Below are 24,590 nucleotides of genomic sequence, written 5' to 3' on the forward strand. Positions count from 1 at the left end.
CACAAGAATTGTAATATATTGGCTTTATTTCTCTCCAATGACAAAGTTCATGTTATTTTAACTGTTGAACAGCCTACAGTGTAATATGACTAAATGCTGTCTCAACTCATATTCCAGCAAGCCTTAAGGATGTAACATCTTTGTTTTAGCTACTCCATCACTTTCCCTATTCAAATCTTGTCTTGATGTATTAAATACCTTTGCTTTGACTCATTCAATGTCACAGATATTCTCTTTCACAATTTAGACCCAAAGGGCTAACAATGCCAATAAGCTTTAATATTAATATTTTTCTTAATTGACCCTTTTGGTTGTCATCTCTCTCTCTCTATATATATATATATAATTCTCTTCTTCGCTCAACAGTTTGGACGAGCAAGAAGTAAAGGAAAGATCACTCTCTTATTCCTGCGGATATTCACCCCACGAAAAAACAAGATGGGGGTGGGGAGTGTAAGAACAAGTATTCACAGAATAGCAGGGCCTGACCGTTGTAACCAAGAAAGATCAACAAATAAGGTGGGGAGAACAAGTAATCTACTCTGTAGGAACTATTGAGGCGACAGAGAGCAGGACTCGAGAAAAAAAAAGGGGGGGAATAAGTATTTTTTCACCCTTTGCTACGGATGGCTGCCTGGTCGTGTGGTTTGCGCGCTGGACTGTCCCATCCCCCTTCGTCCTGCAGGAGGTTTGGACTAGGAAGTAAACTATCATCAACTCTGAAGGAACATCCGGAACATGTAAAAAAATTTTACAAACACTAAATAGCAGCGCCGCACTTAACCATTGTGACCAAGAAGTCATGGAAAGAGAACAAGTAATCTACTATGTATATTTACAGGTCACTAAATAGCAGGGCCAGACTTAACAATTGTGGGGCCCTATGCAAAACGGATTTCGTGGGGCCACGTTTGGGTAGGGAAGAGGATAATAAGTGAAATTTAAGAGTTTGTATTAGAAAATAAATTTATCTATACATTTTATTCATTCTTTACTATGTACAGAATTACTTTACGAGCCTTGCATGTGGCAAAGTCATACAGTATATCATAAGAATTCTGTTTTGTACATAGATCACGCTCAATAGCAAGAATTACCAAATTTTTCAATCTATCTTTGAGAATTGTTGACCTCAAGTAATTCTTCATTAGTTTGAAATCTGTTTTAAGTTATAATATGGTTTAATTTAATAATTTATACATCTAGAATTAGTGCGGGGCCCAATGCGGTAGCATAGGTTGCAGAGGCCTAAGTCCGGCCCTGCAAAATAGCGGCGTATGCTACGCTGCCGGTCGACTAGTATTAATTAAAAACTAAAGTGCCTTTAAGTGGGAAAATTGTGATTGGCAAAAGAGTTAATCAAAGCTTTTAATTCAATCATAGTGCTCCCAATTATTTTACATTTTCATGTCTTTAGCAAGACTTAAATATCACCATCAGACTTGACTATCAGGTTTCAAGCAAAGTGTTATAATTTTTTCATGAAGGCACTTAGGTGTTTTAAATTCCATGCAACCATTGTGAGCGTCACACTTAGACCCTCCCACAATGTTTGGCGAATTGGGCGGCAAAATGTCTCCATAAAGATCTGTCACTGGAAATGTCTGAACCTTCTTCCCACCTGTTGACCACTGTTTGGAGGTCCTCCATGAAAGTGTCATTACACGAGGATGTCCCTGTTTGCGCTTTTGTCATATTGGCCTCCATATCATTGCAACTCTTGGTATGCGCAATTTATTCTGTCAAAGGATAAGTCCCACAAACCTCGTGCGACACTTGGACAGATGACTTCCATGTCTTGCATGTGTACTTTGCTGTTGGGATGGCCATTGAGTTAATTAGGTAGATTTTTGTCTCATTGTTTAAAGTTTTGATGAAATACTTGGTTAAAAAAAATTAATTCATTTAGAATCATGTTAGTTCTTATTGTTTTTTGTTTAAATAGTACTAGCAAGCTGAAATAGTATAAATATATATACACACTGTATTATTTCCATGAGGTTGTAGTGTATGCAAAATAACTTTTTTCTCCAAGTTTGTCTGTCCTAGAAAAAAGCGTGTTCTCAGTGTCCAAGCAAAAAGATTCTTGAAAAACACTTAGAAAAAAAATATAGTTAGGCAGGACAATAATTTTAAATAAAATGCATGATTACAGCTGTCTAAAGTGGTTTTCAGAATTCTGTTAGTGTTATTTCTGCATTTCAAAGTTTAAAAAGAAATAATAGTAATAATAAGAAATAAGCTAACAATAAAAAAGGATGAAACAAAAATGTATTTAGGTTTTCCAAAAACAAATATATAACATTCTTACAAAATATATTTATATATATGTGTTTTGTTAGGTCAGCTTTTCAATGAAATGCCAAAAAATGAGCAATAGCAATGGATGCACTTCATGTACTTAAAGTAGATTGCATGTTGTAACTTAAATGGCCTATGGCTATAAACAGGCTGTTTGTTGTTCAACTTCAATAAGGATTCAAGTGGTACTGTATAGTTAACTGGGCTAAGGCTAGGCTGTTATATTATTAACTGGGCTAAGGGTAGGCTGTATATTGTTAAACTGGACTAAGATTAAGCTGTGTGTAGTTAAACTGGACTAAGGCTAGGTTGTGTGTTGTTAAACTGGGTTAAGGTTATAAATAGGCTGTCTGTTGCTCTGAGGGAGTGGTGGAAGTGAGTGTGGCAAGTTACTACTATATGGTGTAGGAGATGTGACATGGGGTTGAGAATAGTGTCCAGCAGATTGTCCAGTAAATGATGGATATGCTGAAGACCGAGTCCAGTCATCTTTGAAAATCTGTATTGTGAGTTGATGTACAAGATTGTTGAGCCTGTTGTAAACATGAGCCAGCACTAACTGCTCATCTGCATCTCTTCGAACTCTGACTTGAACTGAACCTGCCTGTAAATAAAAAATAAGTGTCAGTTATTTTATTTTTGTTCCAATCCCAGATCAGCAGTTTGTTAGTAAATGTAGAATAACATTTAGAACATGAAATGTTCATTTCTCTTTTGTTTTTATCAAATTCATTTATTTCAAATTTTCATTTTTTTCAATTTTGAATATTAGGCCCATGATCTTATTTGTTCAACTGTATCAATTGTTTCCCACATATCTGAGACTTAGGCTTCTGATTGGCATCTATATACATCAGACCAGAGTTTCTCAAATGAAATAAAAAAATGTGTTTGAATCGATCTTGTTGCACATGCCTCTTTTGAAAACAGTATAACTATGTATTAATTTTAAACCTCGTTACTTTGTATACATGTTTAATACTCAAATCTGGATTTACAAGTACACTGCAAATAGAACAGATTTTCTGTCCTTGAGAAAAAACAACCTTGCTAGCACATCCAAACCATATGGGTGTGACCAATTAGTTTGAGAAATTTGCAAAAACAAAATTAAATTATTTTGATGCAAGGAAGAAAAAACAAACTCTAAATGTACCAGCACTATAGAAGCTGAGTGTTCAATGATGCTAAACAATAGTGTTCAAGAAGAGCTTAAGGCAATAGATAATATTTAAAAAAAAAAAGCTACTTAGAATGATATTTTGAAAGCAAAATGCTACTCAAGTGAAAAGGGCATCACAAGTAGGCTACAACATTTGACCTACAAATTGTTATCTCAAATATCTTATATATTTAACAAACTGCAATAGTCCCATGAAGTTTGATGAAACAAGATTTGACTGTATCAAATCAAATCCACCAAGGAACATGAACATTTCATTGAACAGTCTGTATCTGCAGATTTCATTCTGAATAGAACAACTTTGTGAAATTTGCTACTGCTTTACCATATTATCTACAGATGTTCATTATTCCTTCTTAATGTAAATGTTGTACCTTACACACATTGATTAATATTAATTAGAAAAGTATCAAGTTGTATCACATTGGTTTTTAGCTAGTAAAAGTTATCTAAATCAAATGTATAACTTAATGCATGATATTGTCTCAAGCATTTTGTCATTTTCTGATGCTTTTGATTAAACCAGCCTTTAGAGTATGAAAGCACATTTTTGAAATCTTTAAAGTTTTCATGTTTGTTTTTTTAGATTAAGTTAACAACTATTTGTCAGATGTACATTGATAATGTTAGATATGAAAAGCAAGCTAAATGTCAAAGAAAAACAAAAATCTCAAACTGCAACATGGGACCAACCCAAACCCAAACAATTTAATGCCAGCTGTCTAGAGGGTTGTCTGCCCATGCAGTTATAAAACAACTAAAAGAACACAATGTCTAGGAATTTTTGAAGGTGTGTCTGTCATTGATATAAGACAAACCAAGACATTAACTTATTCATTGTTAAAAGTTTTAAATAATACAAAAAAATACCAGAGTTCCAAATGAAAGTGTCCAGAAGTGTTCATGTCTAAACTCCAGGACTCCTTCTAGGGTTGAGGCTTCTCTCAAAACTTTGTCCAGTTGACCCAGTATATGAGAGGGAGTAGTCTGTGTCAATAAGTACAAAGAAGCATACATATTACATACTGACAACTAATGGTTCTAAAAGAAAAAGAAATTCTGTGAAATAATCATACAATGACTTCACATAATGAGACAATTTAAATATATTTTGGGCCTTGTTTACTCTAAAAAACATTAATTCATTCTTCAAGCCACATCAACTTGTTACTTTATTTTGATTTTATCTTCTAGCCACATCAACTTGTTACTTTATTTTGATTTTATCTTCTAGCCACATCAACTTGTTACTTTATTTTGATTTTATCTTCTAGCAACATCAACTTGTTACTTTATTTTGATTTTATCTTCTAGCCACATCAACTTGTTACTTTATTTTGATTTTATCTTCTAGCAACATCAACTTGTTACTTTATTTTGATTTTATCTTCTAGCCACATCAACTTGTTACTTTATTTTGATTTTATCTTCTAGCAACATCAACTTGTTATTTTAATTTCATTGAATTTTTAAGCTACATCAACTTGTTACTTTGTTTTCACACAATCTTCTAGACACAACGGAAACTTACCTGCAATAATATTTTCCCAGTATATGAACTCATAGGAAACATAGTGCCAAAGGTCATGATTGCAATGGCTATGGCAGCCCAAGGGTCAGCAATGTAGAACTGACTACAAGAAATGAAGAGCAGAACATAACAATGTGTGATTATAATTAGTGGAATGTGAGAGTAGTATGTGCTGTCTATTAGGGTCACCTAACTGTACTTACTGTGTATCAATAAGAAAATAAGTGATAAGTAAAGCAATACTGCAACCAAAGCCTATCAAAGAGAATGGGTTTATTCTGGGCAACAGTAACTTGCTGAGTCCTGGTAAAAACGTACACAAACTGTGAAATAAAAAAGCAATATAAAAAAAAGCTATTCATATATATATATATATGTGTGTTCTTAATCCTCATAAGATATTCCTCATATTTAACTAACTTCATTGTACTGAGCTTGTTTTATTCATGCATAAGAAGTCAACAGAAAGATGGTTCACATATGAGACTTTTCTGATGTGAGAACGATGGGTAGAATTGTATTAGTAGAAAAGCATTTCAGTTTTATACTTGAATGAACTTTTTTGAGTCAATAACGTTAAGAAAGGATGTGTGGCCGAAAGGCCAAGTATGCTTAGGCTTGTTTGGCTAGCTATCAAGGGGGGCTCGAAGTTTGGTGCCCGTTTACTGAGCGCCTAAAGGCAGCTTGGAAAACCTTCTCCAAGATACCCCCTCCCCCCACTGGTCCACTAATGAGACAGTGCTCTGAGCATGCTATAAATGCAACTAAAAGCATGAACAATGGCTAGATAAAAGCTATTCAAAAAAAATAAATAAATAAAGGGAGAAATAACTTCATCTTATTTTGAACATTTTAGCGGCCCCCGTAAGGGCAAAAAGTCGCTATTAGGTTTGTGCAAAATGTCCGTCTGTCTGTCCGTCTGTCACACTCAGATCTCGAAAACTAGAAGAGTTATGAAAAATATTATTTCATCATTAAATGCGGCTTGAAAAGTTTAGGTGCAACGGCTACTTTTGGTATTCTAAAAGCAAACCGTTTTATTTATAAAATTAATTATGCAAGCGATTTTTTCATAAAAATACACCAATTCTAAAACAATTACGTAAATGTAAGGGAGGCAATGTTACAATATGCTAACAAAGATGGACAATTTTTTTGTATTTTCAGTATCACTAAGTCAAATATATTTTTAAAATGTACAGGAAATGTTTACAACAAATATAAATAATAGTTAAAGGTGTTTTTTCTGGTCAACTAACTGCTAAAATTAAAAGAAAACATTTCTGTTTGTTTATAAAGGCTAATAATGCACTTTGTATGTAAATATCACGCACATTTTTTTAAATGGACTTTTTATGCAGCGATTTTCGTGCAGTAGCGTAACGTCGCAACATGATCAGGTGCTAAACCAATTCCTTAAACTTTTTTAAAATATCAGATTTTATTTATTTTTTGTTTAGTGCCCCCATCCGAATAAAAGAAGATTATTTTTGTGCGTTTTGTCTGTTGGTCGGTCTGTCCGTCACGATTAGATTAAAAAAACTAGAACTCTAAAAGCTATTGAAAATCTGATTTACCGTTTAATTTTCCTCCCGTAACATCTCAATAGTTTTAAGTATCTAAAATTGATTGTTCGGATTTTTTTGTGCAAAACTAATCAACGCCAACAAATGTTTGTTTGCTCTTCTAACTTATATTACATTCAATTTCCATGCTTAAACGTTGCAAAAACACATTATGAGTAATATGTTGTTCCGTTTTTTATGTAAATAGCATATTAATGCTAAATCAAAATCTCCATACTGACTTATATTTCATTAAGTGTAAAAATGTTCCGGATATTGTTTTATAAAACATGATTTATGCCTAATGATTGTTTGAAATCGCATAATTTACTAATATTACACTTATATTATTTGACAATGCGTCACTATAATTTGGTTATCAATATCAAATTGTTCCGTATTTTCATCTTTAAACAAATTTAAAAAATATCGACAATAGGTTGTTCAGGGCTTTAAAAAAAAGTAATTTACTAGAATTGATTACTGAAAATTACTTTTTAGACATTTAATTTTCTTGCTGAAACATAACATAGCAGTTTTGTAATCGAAAAAGAATGTTCCGGATTTTGTTTCTTACAAATCGTCGCCAGAAATTTCCGAATTTATTTAAAAATCTACTAACGCCAAATAATTGTTTGAACTCCCTCTTCTAATTAATAAACACATAATCTTCTCATTTACGAAATAATGTTTTTACGGATTTTTATGAAAAATGTTTTAACTCACTTCTCACTTACAGTACATTTAACTTTCTACCTAAAACATTAAAAAATCTAATTATCGTTAATATTATGTTCCGATTTTTAAGGAAAACAGAATCCAAACACCAAAGTAAGGTATGAAAATCTCTCCACATGGCTGTAGTACATCTAATTTTTATACGAGACCATCCAAAAAATCTAATTAACGGTATTACATTTATCTGAAATTCTCTTTTTCTTTTACTATTTATACAAACATCAGGAACAATCTATTATACAAACTTTTTAATTGTGTTCATACCTAAAAATTATTGCGATGTTTTGAAACCTAAAATAAAGGTTAATCAATTTTTAATAACTTTTAGTTGTTGTTTTTTTTATATCAAGATGACGAACCGACCGACTGACAGACAAAACTAAAAAACAATGCGGCTTTGATCCTCTTTAAATAGATTCTATTAGAACTCAGTGAACCAATGTCTATAAACCCTCGTTAAATATCTCGTGTAAATAAAGACATTTTTTTATGATACCGGTACTAGCCTATTGTGAGGTAATGGAATTTTTTTTTCTTTGACGTCATATGAATGGACTCTTTAAATGTAATGCTAAAAGAACGCACTCTGTGCACCAATGTCTATTAACTCTCGAAAAATTGCTCGTATTGATGAAAACATATTTTAGTCTAACTAAGCCATGTGACGTAATGTTTTTTTTCCTTTAACGTCATATGGAATGAATTCTTTAAATGAAATGCCTAAAGAACGCACTCGGTGCACTAATGTCTATGAACACTCGATAAATGGCTCGTATTGATGAAGGCGATTTTTATTCTAGCTAGGCCGTGTGACGTAGTGTTTTTTTTTCCTTTGACGTCATATGGAATGAATTGTTTAAATGAAATGCTAAAAGAACGCACTCAGTGCACCAATGTCTATGAACACTCGATAAATGGCTCGTATTGATGAAGGTGATTTTTAGTCTAGCTAGGCCGTGTGACGTAGTGTTTTTTTTCCTTTGACGTCAAATGGAATGAATTCTTTAAAAGAAATCCTAAAAGAACGCACTCAGTGCACCAATGTCTATGAACACTCGATAAATGGCTCGTATTGATGAAGGTGATTTTTAGTCTAGCTAGGCTGTGTGACGTAGTGTTTTTTTTTCCTTTGACTTCATATGGAATGAATTGTTTAAATGAAATGCTAAAAGAACGCACTCGGTGCACCAATGTCTATGAACACTCGATAAATGGCTCGTATTGATGAACGTGATTTTTAGTCTAGCTAGGCCGTGTGACGTAGTGTTTTTTTTCCTTTGACGTCATATGGAATGAATTCTTTAAATGAAATGCTTAAAGAACGCACTCGGTGCACTAATGTCTATGAACACTCGATAAATGGCTCGTATTGATGAAGGCGATTTTTATTCTAGCTAGGCAGTGTGACATAGTGTTTTTTTTTTCCTTTGACATCATATGGAATGAATTGTTTAAATGAAATGCTAAAAGAACTCACTCAGTGCACCAATGTCTATGAACACTCGATAAATGGCTCGTATTGATGAACATGATTTTTAGTCTAGCTAGACCGTGTGACGTAGTGTTTTTTTTTTCTTTGACGTCATATGGAATGAATTCTTTAAATGAAATGCTTAAAGAACGCACTCGGTGCACTAATGTCTATGAACACTCGATAAATGGCTCGTATTGATGAAGGCGATTTTTATTCTAGCTAGGCCGTGTGACATAGTGTTTTTTTTTCCTTTGACATCATATGGAATGAATTGTTTAAATGAAATGCACCAATGTCTATGAACACTCGATAAATGGCTCGTATTGATGAAGGTGATTTTTAGTCTAGCTAGGCCGTGTGACGTAGTGTTTTTTTTCCTTTGACGTCAAATGGAATGAATTCTTTAAAAGAAATCCTAAAAGAATGCACTCGGTGCACCAATGTCTATGAACACTCGATAAATGGCTCGTATTGATGAAGGTGATTTTTAGTCTAGCTAGGTCGTGTGACGTAGTGTTTTTTTTTCCTTTGACGTCATATGGAATGAATTCTTTAAATGAAATGCTAAAAGAACGCACTCGGTGCACCAAAGTCTATGAACACTCGCTAAGTGGCTTGTATTGATGAAGGAGATTTTTATTCTAGCTAGGCCGTGTGACGTAGTGTTTTTTTTTTCCTTTGACGTCATATGGAATGAATTCTTTAAATGAAATGCTAAAAGAACGCACTCGGTGCACCAAAGTCTATGAACACTCGATAAATGGCTCATATTGATGAAGGTGATTTTTAGTCTTGCTAGGCCGTGTGACGTAGTGTTTTTTTTTTCTTTGACGTCATATGGAATGAATTCTTTAAATGAAATGAAAAAGAACTCGGTATAGTAATGTTTATTAAGCCTCGTTATGTGACTCGCGTTTAAAAAAGGAATGATATCTTGATTTAGTTCTAATCTAGATTTTTTAAACTAGATCTAGATTTTTATTACAGTATATCTAGATCTGGATTTAAATTCTAATTAAAATTATTTTAGAGTCTAGATCTAGAATTTCTAGATCTAGTTTAGACTAAAATAGACTAGATTAAGCTGTAGAATTTCAATTTCTAAACTTAATGTGTAAAAAAAATTGTAGATTTTCATTTCCAAACGTTTTGATCAATATTGCAATGTTATAATATACTAAAACTAATCTACTATTTTTTATTTAATTTAAATTTACGGCAAATGAATCTTTGAAACATTATTACTTTTACCATCAAATCTAAATCACCTCTTGAATATTATTTGCGAATATGCAGATCCGACAGGGATCCAACTTCGACGGGGGCCGCCTCTGAGTTTGTGTAACACAAACTCTCTTTGTAATCTTGTTAAGAATTACATTTCACTTGATCAATATTCACATAGGGATTTATAACTACATGCCAATACAATACAATTGTTTGACCCTTGAAAAATATTGACCGCCTTTGTGCCTCCCTTGTTAGCACATCTTGAGGGATGCACAGTTTGAGAAAATTTGCTTTAAGGGTAAAAAAATCTTGAGTGCTCTTTGAGCAAGCTCCATTATAGGAAGAGAACAGCATAATAAGTAGTTAAACTCTAAACCTAGTGATACACTTCTCTTTGATCTGGTGTTTGAGAGCTATGAAGAGGTTCAAGGCTTACCTTTCACTCATATCAGTAACATGTTCCTGTAACCAACTAGAGCTAGAAGCATCTATCACATGATTAAAGGCTCTGTTCTTCACAGCATAAATAACAGAAAGATGAACAAACAGCCCATACATTGTTCCCACCAGTAGTCTGCCTCTGTTCAAACAAAAAAAAAAGTAAAATTTTTTTTTTTAGAATTGACTTAAATTGTCTAAATATTAGAAGAAACAAAAAAAGAACTTACGTGTGCACATCAGGTGGAAACAGCAAACATTCAATACTAGAACAGAGAGGGAAAATAGTATAATATTTATATACAAATAATTAAGTCTTTTTTTTTTACTTGAAATAATTGTAAAAAATAGATTAAAAAAACGAGGCAAAAATTGTAAAAGCTTGTTTGTAATGGGCACACCCCTTCCATAATAGAATATATGGATCACTTTCTAGTCAATCCACTTATGTTGCAAAAATAAACTGATTCTTCCTAAGACAAAAAAAAAAAAAAGGAACAAGACTTTACAATCAAGTTGCATAGACAGCAGCAACTTGTTATAACCTGTTACAAAATGTTTAAACTGACCAAAATGGAACAAATGATAACAAAAAATGAAAGAACATTTATCAGAAAAATCCATTATCCATTAAGAGACTTTAATATAAACTTTAACATATTATTAGAATAAAATAGCAAATTTAGATTCAACATATAGCTTGAAATACTATCAAATTCTTTCACTTCAATATTATATAGTGGGACAAGTGTTTAAGCTTTTAAGCATTCAGCTAATAATACAAAAATCTGGGGTTCAAATTCTGGTGGAGATAGGGTTTGTAAGACTGGACTACAGTTAACCTACTTTAACACGAGTACCTGACTACTGATGGAGGAAATAAAGGTGGCTGGTAATTGTGTTGCCTTGTTGTTGGCCATATAATACCAATGTAAACCATGTGAGTTTAGCTTTACTTTTTGCAGACAGAAAAAAAAAAAGTCATTTGTATGAGACTTTAGAAATGTGTGAAATGGTTCACAAAAGCATTCAAAAGTCATTTTACTTCTTACCAAAACAAGCTCTACTGTACTGTAGAGTTTACAAAGATACATACTAAAAACATGTACAATACCTTTCTTTTAAAATAAAAAAGGCTCCAAGTTGAGCAAGCATGGTACAAGAGAAAACAGCAAGAACTTCAAACCTTTCATAGCTGATTAGAATGAGACAAAAACAACAACAGTTAAGATCTTCAAAGTCTAGATGTCAGTATGTAGAGCTCAAGTGCTACAAATAACTATATAGAACTCAGCTATTTAAATATTTACTTATGATACAAGCCATAATGCCTTTTATTATTACAAAGGGAAACTACATGCTACAATCATACAGTCAGACACACAACTACAAAGTCATACGCTACAATCATACAGTCAGACACACAACTACAAAGTTAAACAATTACACATACCCAAAAGAATAAGCACTAGATGGTTGCTGAGATTGAACCCAAACACTTAACAAGCATGTGAGAAGGCTGAAATTGTAGAAAGATAAAAATATTTCTTTTAAATTTCTAAATTATCCAACAAGCCTATGATGAAGTAGGATTAATTTAGCAGTACAATAACAAGGAATATATTTTTAACTAAAATATTTTTACTTATTTAATTCAATGAAAGTATTAGCTATTAGCTAATGAGATACCTGAGTACATCAAATATTAAGAGAAAGCTGAATGCTGTCAGTGCTAGAGAGAAATAGATAAATAATATGCTTAAGTGACTTTTTTTTCTGTATCAGATTATTTGGAAAACACAAAAAAAAAATTGTAAGAAAATCTTTAAAAATCTATTTTGTTTCACATGTCTCCAATTATTCTTGAGAATTGAAGATTATTACACCCTAGCCCAAACCTACAGCAAGACAGTGAGGAATGGCAGCGAGCAGGGTCCGAACCTGCAACCACTGAAAGGAAAATCAAGAGTGTATACCACACAACCAGGCATCTACTCTAATTTTGGATTGAATTTTAATTATAAACTAAATAACAAAAAAAATAAATTTATAAACTAACAAGATGCTTTCAATGCAATTCCTCACAAGCCTGAATTTTTTAAAATGAAGTCAACACATTTTATTTGATACACTTTTATACAGTGAAACACAAATACTTAGTTTCAGTTATTTGCTACCAAAACACACAGATAAACACTGGGGAAAAAAAAAAAAAAGAACATTTTAAAATTCAAATACTTGTGTAGCCCATTCAAGTTTATTTTATAAACAAACATACCCATGCTGTTGGTAGAATGACACCAGTAGAGTAGAATGATGCTGGAAATCAGACAAAACCCAAGAAAACAGCAAATTTGTTTGGCCTGTAACAAAAAATAGATCTAGTAAAAAAATTAACCATTCAATAAAAAAAAGGCTGCATTGGTAACAAGTAATGAATCTTTTCTTTTTTTCACAGATGCAGTTTTATTTTTTTCACCATCATCTTTTAGTACAGACCCCCCCCCTTCCAAATAGCCCTGCAAATGCTAATTACTTTACTGAGCGCCTAGAGGCAGCACGGAAAACCAACTCCTAGATACCCCCTCCCCCCCCACTGGTCCACAAGTGAGATTGGACCAAAGCGCTCTGAGCATGCTATAAGCATGAAAGTAGTGCTATATAAAAGCTATAATAATAAAAGCTATAATAATTTTACGAATCTCACTATCCAGGCTCTCTGCAAACTGCACCAGACACCACCAACTTAGAACTTGACAACTCAGGGCTCCAAAGTAACGTAACACTTTAATAGTTGAATAAATAACAGCCAATACTGTACAATATCTCTCCGATAACACCATACCGCTGTATCAACTCTTGCACTGGCCTCTCCGTCTCATTCCGGGCTTGCACTGGGTTCAACAGTTCAGGACTGACTTCACACACTAGGCTCGTTGTGTCGGACTCGATCGCAGACCAAGATCAAGACGCCGTTCCTCTCAACTGTACTTGATAGTACTCCGCACTGAACTGTCGTAATGCTCCGTACAGAACCACACCGCTGAACTGTGCTGTAGTCGACCGTGTTCTGAACTCCTGTCGTGAACCTCCTTTCTCAACCGTCTTGACTGCGACACCTCCGCTCTTATATAGGGTCCCTACTGGCCTTCTCGAACCGGACAGAACGCCGCTTGACGTTTCTAGGTGGTCAGATGACTACAACTCTCGTGACGCTCCTGAGCTCTGTTCACAACGGCGATCCTTCCCGAACCTTCCTGTTGACACTCGACTCGGCTGACCGTCGTAGCTCGTCATGGTTGACCGCTGGCCTGGGGCGATTTGCGTCGGCTGACTACACACACACCACTACCCCCATTTGTGCCACCACCAGGTTTATAACAATAATAATTACCTCTTGAGAATATATCAACTTGGCAAGTTCTCTGATAAAAATTCCCAAAGTAGTTGGTTGGTGAAGAGATGAGAAAGGATAAATTGTTCCCTGCAACAAGAAACAAAAAAAAAATTCTCATGACTTCAGGGCAGTGTTTCTCAATCTTTTGCTTGTGATGCCCCCCTCCCCATGAAAAAAAGTTAAATCTGAGACCCTTGGAGCTTTTTTGCAAAAACATTTTTAAAAATAATTTAATATTCTAAACATTGGTTTGCACCGTTGCACCCCTCCTGTCAGCACATCAAGTTTTCCCCCTCCTCAGTTTCTCACAACTGATATTTCAATAAAAAATATTCTTAATTCTTTGAACTGTGAGGACACAACAAGATAAGGAACTTTCATAAAAGAATAACATAACACTAACAAAATAAATAATTAAAACTTAAATTTAAAAATAAAATTCAGAAAAAAAAAAGTTACTTATTCAAAAGATTGGAAAGTAGGTGTCATATTATGTCTAAACATTTTTGTTTAGTTTCATTGTTGATAACAAGTTGTAAATACTACAGAACATTTTATATTTTGGAGGCTAGTCAAGATTAAAACAGTTAAATTTTTTAAACTAGACATTTGTCCTTAATTTAAAACTTAAGAACAACACAAAACAAAGACTTGAGGAATGTGAACAGAAGAGTAGCCAAGTTTTTGTAGCTTGACAATGTCTAGTCCTACAGAACATCAAATAGATCAGTAGTCAGTGAATGAGATCAAACTTACATGTGTATTGAGTCCACGAATCCTATCATCCTCTAGAAAAGATAGATAAGAGAAAATCAACTAATTGAAATAAATATTTTAACACGACTATAACAGAAAATGAATATCTATTATAATTTTTTTAAACTATGTGAGTTAATGTTTTTATAAATTTGGCACAAGTTTTATTTATAAGGAAAAATATACACCATCATTATATAAAAATCCATGAAACACATCTCACACACTTGCATTACTAAATATAACCATTTCATTAATCTGGATATGTGATCCTTCAACCCACATACTTTGATATGAGTGGGATGTAGGGAGACCATCCATTACAGAAGGCCTCAACACTGGCCTGCAAGGTCACAGCCTGTGGGCAGTTTAAACCAATACAGACTTGAGATGTGGAAATGAGCTTTTGGTCTAAACTGCCCACAGGCTGTGACATTGCAGGTCAGTGTTCAAACCTTTTATAATGAATAAACAAGAATGATATAAAAAATACTTTAAAAAATAAAAAGCTTATAATAAGTGTAATTGTATTTATAAGTTTGGATCAGTCATGTCATTAAATTTGTAAAAGATTTAAACTAACAATAATAAATCTCTGCGATTAGAAATATTTTTACCAATTGTTTTTGTTTAGCACTATTTCATGCTTTTAGCTTTCTAAATGCGCTATGATCCTATCACTTGTCTGGACCAGTTGGGAAAGGAGGGGGGTAGAAATAAAGGGTTATCTGGGTGACTTACCATGATCATTTTTTAAATGGATTTTATTTTTTTAAAAAATTGTACGACTTGAATTCGAACTCGAGGGCTCGAGCCAGCGAAGGGCTTAGGAAATTTGATTTGATTTTGATTTTAGGCACATCGGCACAATTTAGGCCATGTCGTGCCTGCAGTCCCTTAAGGACTACTGTCTCTCTAAACAACAAGGGCCAGATTCTATACAGTCATATCATTAAAATCAAGGTCTATTCACAGTTAAAATAGTAAAGGTAGTAAAAATTTAATTATTTGGTAAAAATCTAATGTAAATAGTACATGTTCACAAATTCATAAATCAGATCCTCGTAGATAGCCCCACTTCCCGGATAAAGCCCAGTACCTTCCCAGGGTCGACATTATCAAATAGTGTTTTTAAATTAGTGGCTCTAAAATATTTCTCCCTGACATCCTGGTATCTGGGGCAATCAACGAGGATATGTTCCACGGTGAGGCAGTACTCACAAAGTGGGGGCTCCTCTCTCTCTGGCTTAGGAAAATAGGTTTTATAGTTATCTAGTGTAAGTTTTAAACTTTTAAGTGATGGCCTAATTCCTAATAGAGTAGACTTTGTTTATTAAAATGAGATATATTTATATTCTACGTAGATCAACTTATACCACCATATGTCAAGTACAATTTCTTTCCCTTTTTCAATATCAAACAAAATAATTAATTACCAATTGTTGATTAACTAATGGTTAATTTTTTTTACTCTTGTTTTGCCATATGCAAGAAATGATTGTGCAAAATTGATTGGAGATTGGGTTTTGGAAAACCAGAAAGGAAAACCTTTTTACCAGACAGACAGACAGCATGAGTTGATATAAGCTTTTTAAAAAATGTTTCAATATAGGTTGTGGAGAAACAAGAAAATTATAAAATCAATATTATTTTATTAACTACAAAATTAAAAAATTGTGCACTGCAATTTAGTAATACTAGCCTTCAATGTTGACACTACTGCTAATGAGATCAGGCATCCTGTTATATGTTGCCATAATGTGGTGCTGTTTAACTTTATGTCACAGAAGGGTCCACAGATCTCAAGACTATGGTGTGACTCTGAGGCAATCCAATGAGATCTATTTTCTGATATTGTGTTTGTCCTTACCCATAGTCTTTCTCTAAGGCTTCATTTGAAATATATCCTTTTGATAGAGTTAAAAGGCTCATGAATTAACAGTGAATCCTGATATGCTAGGAATATATAGTTCAAATGAAAAAAAATCTTATTTAGATTATTATTATTAATTATAGTTAAGCAGACTCTTGTCTCGTATGCCTTGCCTAAAGCTAAATATTAACATGATATTAATAGATCTAGAGGAGCGGTGGTCAAATGGTTAAGGGCTTGGCTTCTGAACCTGAGTGTAGACTGGGATTTTGAATTTTGGGATTTTTAAGGCGTTCCTGAGTCCACCCAACTCTAATGGGTACCTGACTTTAGTTGGGGAAAGTAAAGGCGGTTGGTCGTTGTGCTGGCCACATAACACCCTGCTCATTAACCATTGGCCAAAGAAACAGATGACCTTAACATCATCTGTCCCATAGATCGCAAGGTCTGAAAGGGGAAACTTTACTCTTTTTTTTTACTTTTATATCTATATGAAACTCAATAAGATAGAGTAGACTTTGTTTATTGAAATGAGATATATCTATATTCTACGTAGATCTTAGATCAACTAAATCTACTTTTAAATTTGGCAGCAAGGTCAAGAACAAATCCAGAAAGTCATTTATATTTATAAATGTATAAACTTGAAATGTAGATTGAGTTCTATTTCAACTAGATTTATATGAGCTGGTGCAGTCATTGAAAATACAAATAGAAGTTGAAGTCTCGAGAATAGACCATTAGATGTGTATTTTACTAGATCTGATAAAACTAAATTAGATATAAACTATACTGTGACTTATTAGAATTTAGATCTAGTTAAGTCTAGATCTAGTTGTCTAGTTTTTGAAAAATTACTAAGAGTAAGAGGTCTAAATCTAAAATATTATCTACATCTTGCTTATGTTCTATCAAAACAGAAAATAATTATATCTATATTCTATATTTAGTACATACTGTATCCATGAGTCATTTTTTTACACTCTAGACCAGTGATGGGCAAACTGTTAGAGTAAGGAGGCAAAATCTTAATGAAGAATTTTGGCAGGTCAAAATATTCTTTTATTCTAAAAATACAGGAATATTAGATTTAGCCGATTGATATTGACATTTAACTAATGTGAAGCATGAAGGTGCCATAACAATTGTCATAATTTGGTTCCAATTGGGACTTAGTTATTTTTTAGAGTGGACTGAGGTGTTTACCAGTGAATCTATTGCTGACACAGCTTAATCTAAGTATCATTACTGAAAAAGCTGTTGAGTACATTGAACACATTTTCTGAGCATGAAAAAAAAAAGGATTTCGCCAGCAAATAGTCTCTTCATGACTCATAAGCTTGTCTTCCTTCATATTAGTCAGTGAAATTATCCTCCTAGCAGATAAAAGAAGTTGTTGGTTTAAAGATACTTTTTTTTTGTTTTTCAGTTCCCAAATTATCTTTAGAAGACTCGTACTGCATTGTCATCTTACTTCTTGTAGTAAAACACCTCAGAGTATTAATATTGCATGGAATTAGGGCACTCTTGAAATTGTCTGTGTGTAAGCCCAAGGAAACGAAAAGTATTTACAAGCATTACTATTGCATTGATGACTGTTTTATATTTAAGACTTTTACAGAGAATGCATTCTGATTTATAAGTATCAGAAAAATGTTTCTAAATGCATGCATGTTCTGTTATATATTTTTTTTTATTAATGTCTCTAATTAATTATACGATTTGTGCAGTAACATAGTTGATTCTTTCATTCATAGTAATCTAGCTGAACCTAATGCTAACTGTGATGTTAATTTTATTGTTATATTATGATTCTCTAATTCAAATCATGATATTTTAAAGTTTTTCAAGATCATCTTAGTTTCTTACCAAGACATAAAACTTGACAAACTTGAATAATACATTATTAACAAGTTCTCCATAAAAAAGCAACATATTATTATACACTACCATATAATTTGCTTTTGTAGCTGTTTTATGAGAACTATAATCTTTTTAAAGCAAGATTTTGCTGGCCTAATAATTCTTTTTGACTTTTTGTTTTCTTTCGTCATTGGTCAAGGATGAATAAATGAGACACAGCAGTTTGCCTTTAATATTTATGTAAAAGTACAATTCTTTTAAAAAAAAACAACATGACATTCTGAATCATTTCAACGTTTTATATAAAAATTTGACATCTTAGAATTCCACAGTAAAATGAAGAGACAATAAACACTCATTTGTTTGGGGTTCAATCAACGTTCACTGAAATGTGTTTACTGCTTGAGCAAATTTCAAATCATCAAGTCTTGAATAATAAAAATTAAAATTAATATCGAAATTATTTAGAGCTTGAATTTTTACATTAAGAGGGAAATTTTTATTTTCGATTATTTTGCAACATATTTCGCTGGCCAAATCGAACTTTTCTGGGGGCCAGATTTGGCCCTTATTTTGCCCAACACTGCTCTAGACTGACTAGATCTAGTAACTAGATACTGAGTTTAAATACTGAGATTAAATTACATGAGAGATGTCATTGAAGTTTTTGCTATTTCAGTGATCAAAACTGGTAAGTAAAGTTCCCCTTTCAGACCTTGTAGTCTATAGGGCAGATGATGTAAAGGTCATCTTTTTCTCTGGCCTAAGGTTAACAAGGGTCTCATGTGGCCAGCACAACGACCAACCGCTTTACTTTTCCCTAACTAATATCAGGTACCCATTAGAGCTGGGTGGACTCAGAGGCGCCCGAAGATCCTGAAATTAAAAATCCCAGTCTTCACCAGGATTTGAACCCCTGTCCCCAAGCGCTTTACCGCTCAGCCACCACGCCTCCAAAATTGGTGCTTCTAGATTATAGCCTTTTTTAGAAAATTAAAATATAGAATAATTTCCCTCTTCTGAACACCCCCTATTTTCTGACATTAACGAACACCCCATAATCTTTCTTAAAATGAGCCTCTATTTTGATAGCTATTACGAAACTAGTCTATTGTTTTTATTTATACCCATTTCTTTATAGCTCAGACACATTTAGTTTCATTTACTCTGAAAAACAAGGGTTTTACATGGGTTCAAAGAGCACTGGTAGGACGATGCCATTTTTTTTTCTGCTAGGACAGAAGGAGGGTAGGTCCAGCCAAACATGAACTATCTAAAATGCTTCTAAATAGGCCTAAAAACACACAAAGGTCATAATCTATGTGTAAATATGGGGCTTTCCATAATATTCATTTGTCACAATCAATGACACTAACGAACGGTCTTTATCACTATCACTGACACTAACAAACGCTATTTTTATGTTGAAAATGCACATCAAAGGGATGTAACTAAAGGCCGGGATTTCTTTGATTTATTTTGTATACATCTAACATTTTCTTACTTAATTTTGCTTTTGTTTTAGATGTTAAACCAAGTGTGATGTGATTGAGTAAAAATAAAGGGAACATCGCTAAACATTGTGCTAATGAGGGGCAGAGTTGGATATAATGTAAATGAAAAAAAAAAAATGTTTTTGTAAGTGGCGCAATCCTGCTTTCTCTTTTTTTTTCACTCCTTGGCACTCTAATTATTGATTGACCAGCCTAGGTAGGTACCTAGCATGGTATCATCAACACAGTACCAGAAATATAAAAAGTAGCGGGAGGGACAATTATTGATCAATCAGGTACCAAATTAGTTCACATTCACTGAGTGGAGTGAGCAGGCTAGCCCCACGGGGTCACGCAGTTGTTGTTTTTTTTGGGTCAACTAGATCTAGGTAGGTAACAGTACATATAATAGTATATGGCCCTTTGTAGTTGAGGGTTTAGCAGAGAAGGGAGCAATAAAAAGAGATAAAAGTGACACTAATCTGTTGGTCTTGAGTTAGTGTAAAAAGAAGTTGATATTAAAATTTAAAAAATTTAAGATAATATCATTTTTAAATACAATAACATGAAGTGTTCGTTAGTGTACAGATAGTGTTCGTTAGTGTACAGAGCGGAGAATGGTGTTTGATAATGTTAGCGCTGGGCCTATTGACCTGACCCTCTTCAACATCATATTGACATATTTTATTGTAACTATGCGTAGCGTTATAAAACAGTATAGATAGCAATTTTTATTGACAAATGGATGACGAGTTAATAGATGTTTGTAGTTTTATCCTAGGACTAACCATTGCCATAATTGAGCTATTAAAATTCAAATGTAAACATTTTGGCGTCAGCGCTTAGCTTGTTCGGAAGAGGGAAATTACCATATATAACTATATATATCTAATCTAGACGAAAGACTAATTATAGATGTAGAATCTAGATAGATTCTTTGGATTCTAGCCTAGATAAGAATATAAGATCTAGATCTAAATCTTAATCTAGATTATTCTAGATCTGGTTAGATCTATTCTAGACAAGACATTTAGTTTTATTTATATAACATAGCAGGGATAGCATCCATAGCCATAGTCATATTGATATAAAAAAAAGTAAAGTAAAGTTCCCCTTTCAGACCTTGTGGTCTATAGGGCAGATGATGTAAAGGTCATCTGTTTCTGTGGCCTACGGTTAACAAGGGTATTATGTGGCCAGCACAACGACCAACCGCCTTTACTTTTCCCTAACTAATGTCAGGTACCCATTATAGAGCTGGGTAGACTCAGAGGCGCCCGAAGATCCCGAAATTAAAAATCCCAGTCTTCACAAGGATTCGAACCCCGGTCCCCGGTTCGGAAGCTAAGCGCTTTACCGCTCAGCCACCGCGCCTCCTATATTGATATAATATATAATAAAATATATAACAACACTGCAGTAACTACAAAGAAGACTAAAGTCACTAAGTAAGTAAGTACTACTTAGAGTACTTAGACTTAAGAATCAGTCTAACTTAGAGGACTTATGACGTCTTAGTTACTTAACTTAGTTTACTTAGCATGCAAGTTAGACACTTCAACAAAAAAATTTGTTTTGATCATATAGTTTTGTAATTGATATCATTAAATAGAGCTTGGTTTCCCATTTACAAAAATATCAAATTTATATTTCTATGATAAGTAGAAGCAAAGTTATGCTTTTTTTGTATTTATTTTTTTTTTCCTTCTTTGGCTTTGTATTCAATAAAAAATTTTGGTACCCGAATTTTGACTTTTTGTTATTAAAGCATGCATATCTTTCTTATTATTCAATATTTTTGGTTCAAATTTTCAGAAGACTTTATGCATGTTATTTAAAGTGTGACATGACCCCAATCTTTCATCTAAACCGATTTTTCATACTTTTACAGCCGGGCAAAGCTGAAAATAGAGACGACAAATTTGGTCGAAATTTGACTTAATTCATGCACAACTTTTTTATTTGTCAATATTTCCATTTCAAATTTTCAGGAGACTTTACATGTTCATTATATCATTTTATAACCCCCAAATCTTTCATCTAAATCTATTTGTTATACTTTTACAGCCAGACGAAACTAAAAATAGAAACAACGAATTTGGTCGGAATTTGACTTAATCATGCACAACTTTTTTATTCATTAATATTACCATTTCAAATTTTCAAGAAACTTTAAACATGTTATTAGCTACAAAAATAAATATTAATTTTGAAGAAAAATAGCAATTCAGAATTGTGACATTTATTTTTAAAAATTGTACTACGGGAACAGCTAGATTTTTTTCAAATATTGACGAAAACTTGTTTTTATTTCTTAATATTTAATTATAAAATTAAAAGGAGACTTTAAACAGCTGGAGTATGAAAAAAGTTATCTTTAAAAAACATTGACCTTTTTTTTTTTTAACATTTTTTTAACAAAAAAAAATGCAGATGTAAATTACAAAATATTTGGATATATTTAGAGGCAATAGAAATCAATACTATAAGTGAAATTGCCAAGATATGATATCAGAATGTCTCTTTTATAAAGTTTAAAATATACAGAGTCTATATATATATATATTATATATATAGTAGTTTATTTATTTCGGACATTACATGAATTCAGACATTCACTGTTTTCGTGGTCATTAAATAATTATTTTAATATTTATTATAAACTAGCGCGCTGTATAATGTGCTTGTCCATTTTCCAATGATTGTGACCCAATTTCCTGTTATTTAGCTGTCTTTTTATGTAAGAAAAACGAATTTCAAATTTGTAAGTCAGGTTGTTTTTTTTTCCTATGTTACCCGGATGACTTTACCTCTTCCTAGAGTTAAGACTATATTTTTTTATTGGCTAAGACTATACTAATGAGCCCAGCAATATTTATTCTGTTTTTGGAGCTGATTTATTTGATTTATAAGCCAAGTTGTCTGATTCCATACAAATAAAAATTTAATAGGGTGTCCGAATTAAATTACGATTTTCTTACCAAAATTTATTTCGGACAGCCAGTTTTGGACATCAATAAAAAATGATCTTATATTATATTTGTTCGTTTGTTGTTGTTTTTTTAATAGAGAATAAATGGGCAAATGTTTGGAGTGAGCTTGGTACATTGAATGAAGTTAAATGCTTAGATCTAGACCTACTAGATCTAGATTTATTTAGAGAGAATATAGAGGATTCAGTTAGGCAAGAATGGCTTTATCCTAACATGTACTATACTACAAAAGATCATCTGACATATGTATCAGAAATTTATTAAATTAATAAGCAAAAAACACAAACATTCAACACACATCTAATCATGCAAACAATTCAAACATAAAATAAGTCTAAAAGTCGGTATAGAAGTCACTATCCCAGTGACCTAATTTTGGTAGAATAAGTGTGTTCATATTTTTACTTTTTGTGTTCCTATTTATGCATAATTCCAAAACATCTTAATGATTTAATGTGAGGGGTTATGCCTGGGGATCTTAAAATTTAGTTAATGTTAGTAAAGAATTAAAATCTGAGTTTATTGAGGCCTAAATATAGAGACTGTCCGAAATAAATAATGGTGTCCGGAATCAAATAATGTGGGTCAAATTTGTCTGAATTAAATGAAAACACACGGCCTCTTTGACCTTAAATATAATAACAAATATAGGTTAGGGGTACAAATATAAGTAGTCATCCTTATTCTCCTTTAACTTAAGAAGATTTTGATACGTCATTTTCTTTTCTATGTCAAACCATTGTAAAATAATGCGCTGTCAAAGTCAAACTTTCAAATTTGGGCCTATACTATAGGTGTCCGAATAGCATAAACTACTCTAGATCTATATACAGACATAATCTAAACAAACTTATAATATTACATCTAGATCTAGATCTAATTTATAATTTATATATTAAATATTATATTGAAAAGCTGTTTTAATTTTTAGGCTATTTCTCAGATTTTCTCCCATTAAATTTCACATTAAAAAAATAAATCTAAATTTAGTCCTCAACATTCTAGATCTAGAAACTAGTATTAGTTTACTTTATTAAGACAATTAAGTTGTAAGATTTAATAATGGCTGTTATACTAGTTATAGTTATAGTAATAGTGTTATTAACTGTTAATGTTATATAGATCTATCTAACTCTAACTCTAAGCATCTTACTATTTTCTTTAATTTTTAGCATGTCATTGTGAGTGTGACTGTCTATCTTACTTACTAAAGAGTACTTACTAACTTAGATCTAGACTAGTAACACTTACTAGTATTAGACGACTTAGACTTAGACTTAGTCTTCTAGTACTTAGACTTAGACTTACACTTAGACCTTAGTTACTATCAGTATCTAGATTAGTTCGACTTTGATTAAATTACATCTATATCCTACATTTTTCATAATATGATATAAAAAATGACGTGTAGGCCTAGATCTAGATTCTAGTCGTCACCGTCTTAGTACTGTTACGCGTGTACATTAACCATAACAAAATAGACAAAATTGAAACTTTGCTAATCAGCGTTCTACTTCGTATTTCGTATTATCTTCATTTCTGATTTTTAATGTTGATAAACAAGTTCTTGTTCCTTCCTCTCCCCCCCCCCCTTTTTTTTTTTATCGGCTCCCGAAAGGGGAAAAGACGCTATTACAACTATTAGTTTTGTGTGGAATGTCTGTCCGTTCGTCCCGTTTACAACTCGTAAACTAGAAAAGGTAGTGAAAATCCGACACCACAATATTTTAGGCCATTCAAAGTTCTGATGTAACG

General features: G+C 32.8%; 1 protein-coding gene across 5 annotated transcripts; it reads right to left on the bottom strand.

The window, feature by feature from the left end:
* Nucleotides 1–2,254: 2,254 nt before the first annotated feature.
* Nucleotides 2,255–24,376, bottom strand: LOC106071360 (zinc transporter 6-like). 5 transcript variants are annotated; one of them, XM_056024663.1, is made up of 14 exons: nt 24,212–24,376; nt 16,316–16,520; nt 14,614–14,645; nt 13,855–13,944; nt 12,739–12,823; nt 12,150–12,192; nt 11,914–11,979; nt 11,575–11,655; nt 10,691–10,726; nt 10,459–10,602; nt 5,219–5,338; nt 5,016–5,118; nt 4,355–4,471; nt 2,255–2,905 (listed from the first exon to the last, which is right to left on the bottom strand). In XM_056024663.1, exons 2-14 carry the CDS (start codon nt 16,368–16,370, stop codon nt 2,621–2,623), a joined length of 1,257 nt encoding a protein of 418 aa, XP_055880638.1. In that variant the 5' UTR covers nt 16,371–16,520; nt 24,212–24,376; the 3' UTR covers nt 2,255–2,620. The 5 variants fall into 5 exon arrangements, with proteins under 5 accessions (XP_055880638.1, XP_055880640.1, XP_055880639.1 ...); XM_056024665.1 differs by having other exon boundaries at nt 24,199–24,376; XM_056024664.1 differs by having other exon boundaries at nt 24,087–24,376.
* Nucleotides 24,377–24,590: the final 214 nt, after the last annotated feature.

The sequence above is a fragment of the Biomphalaria glabrata genome, chromosome 3 (assembly GCF_947242115.1).
Source record: "Biomphalaria glabrata chromosome 3, xgBioGlab47.1, whole genome shotgun sequence".
Lineage (NCBI taxonomy): Eukaryota > Metazoa > Mollusca > Gastropoda > Planorbidae > Biomphalaria > Biomphalaria glabrata.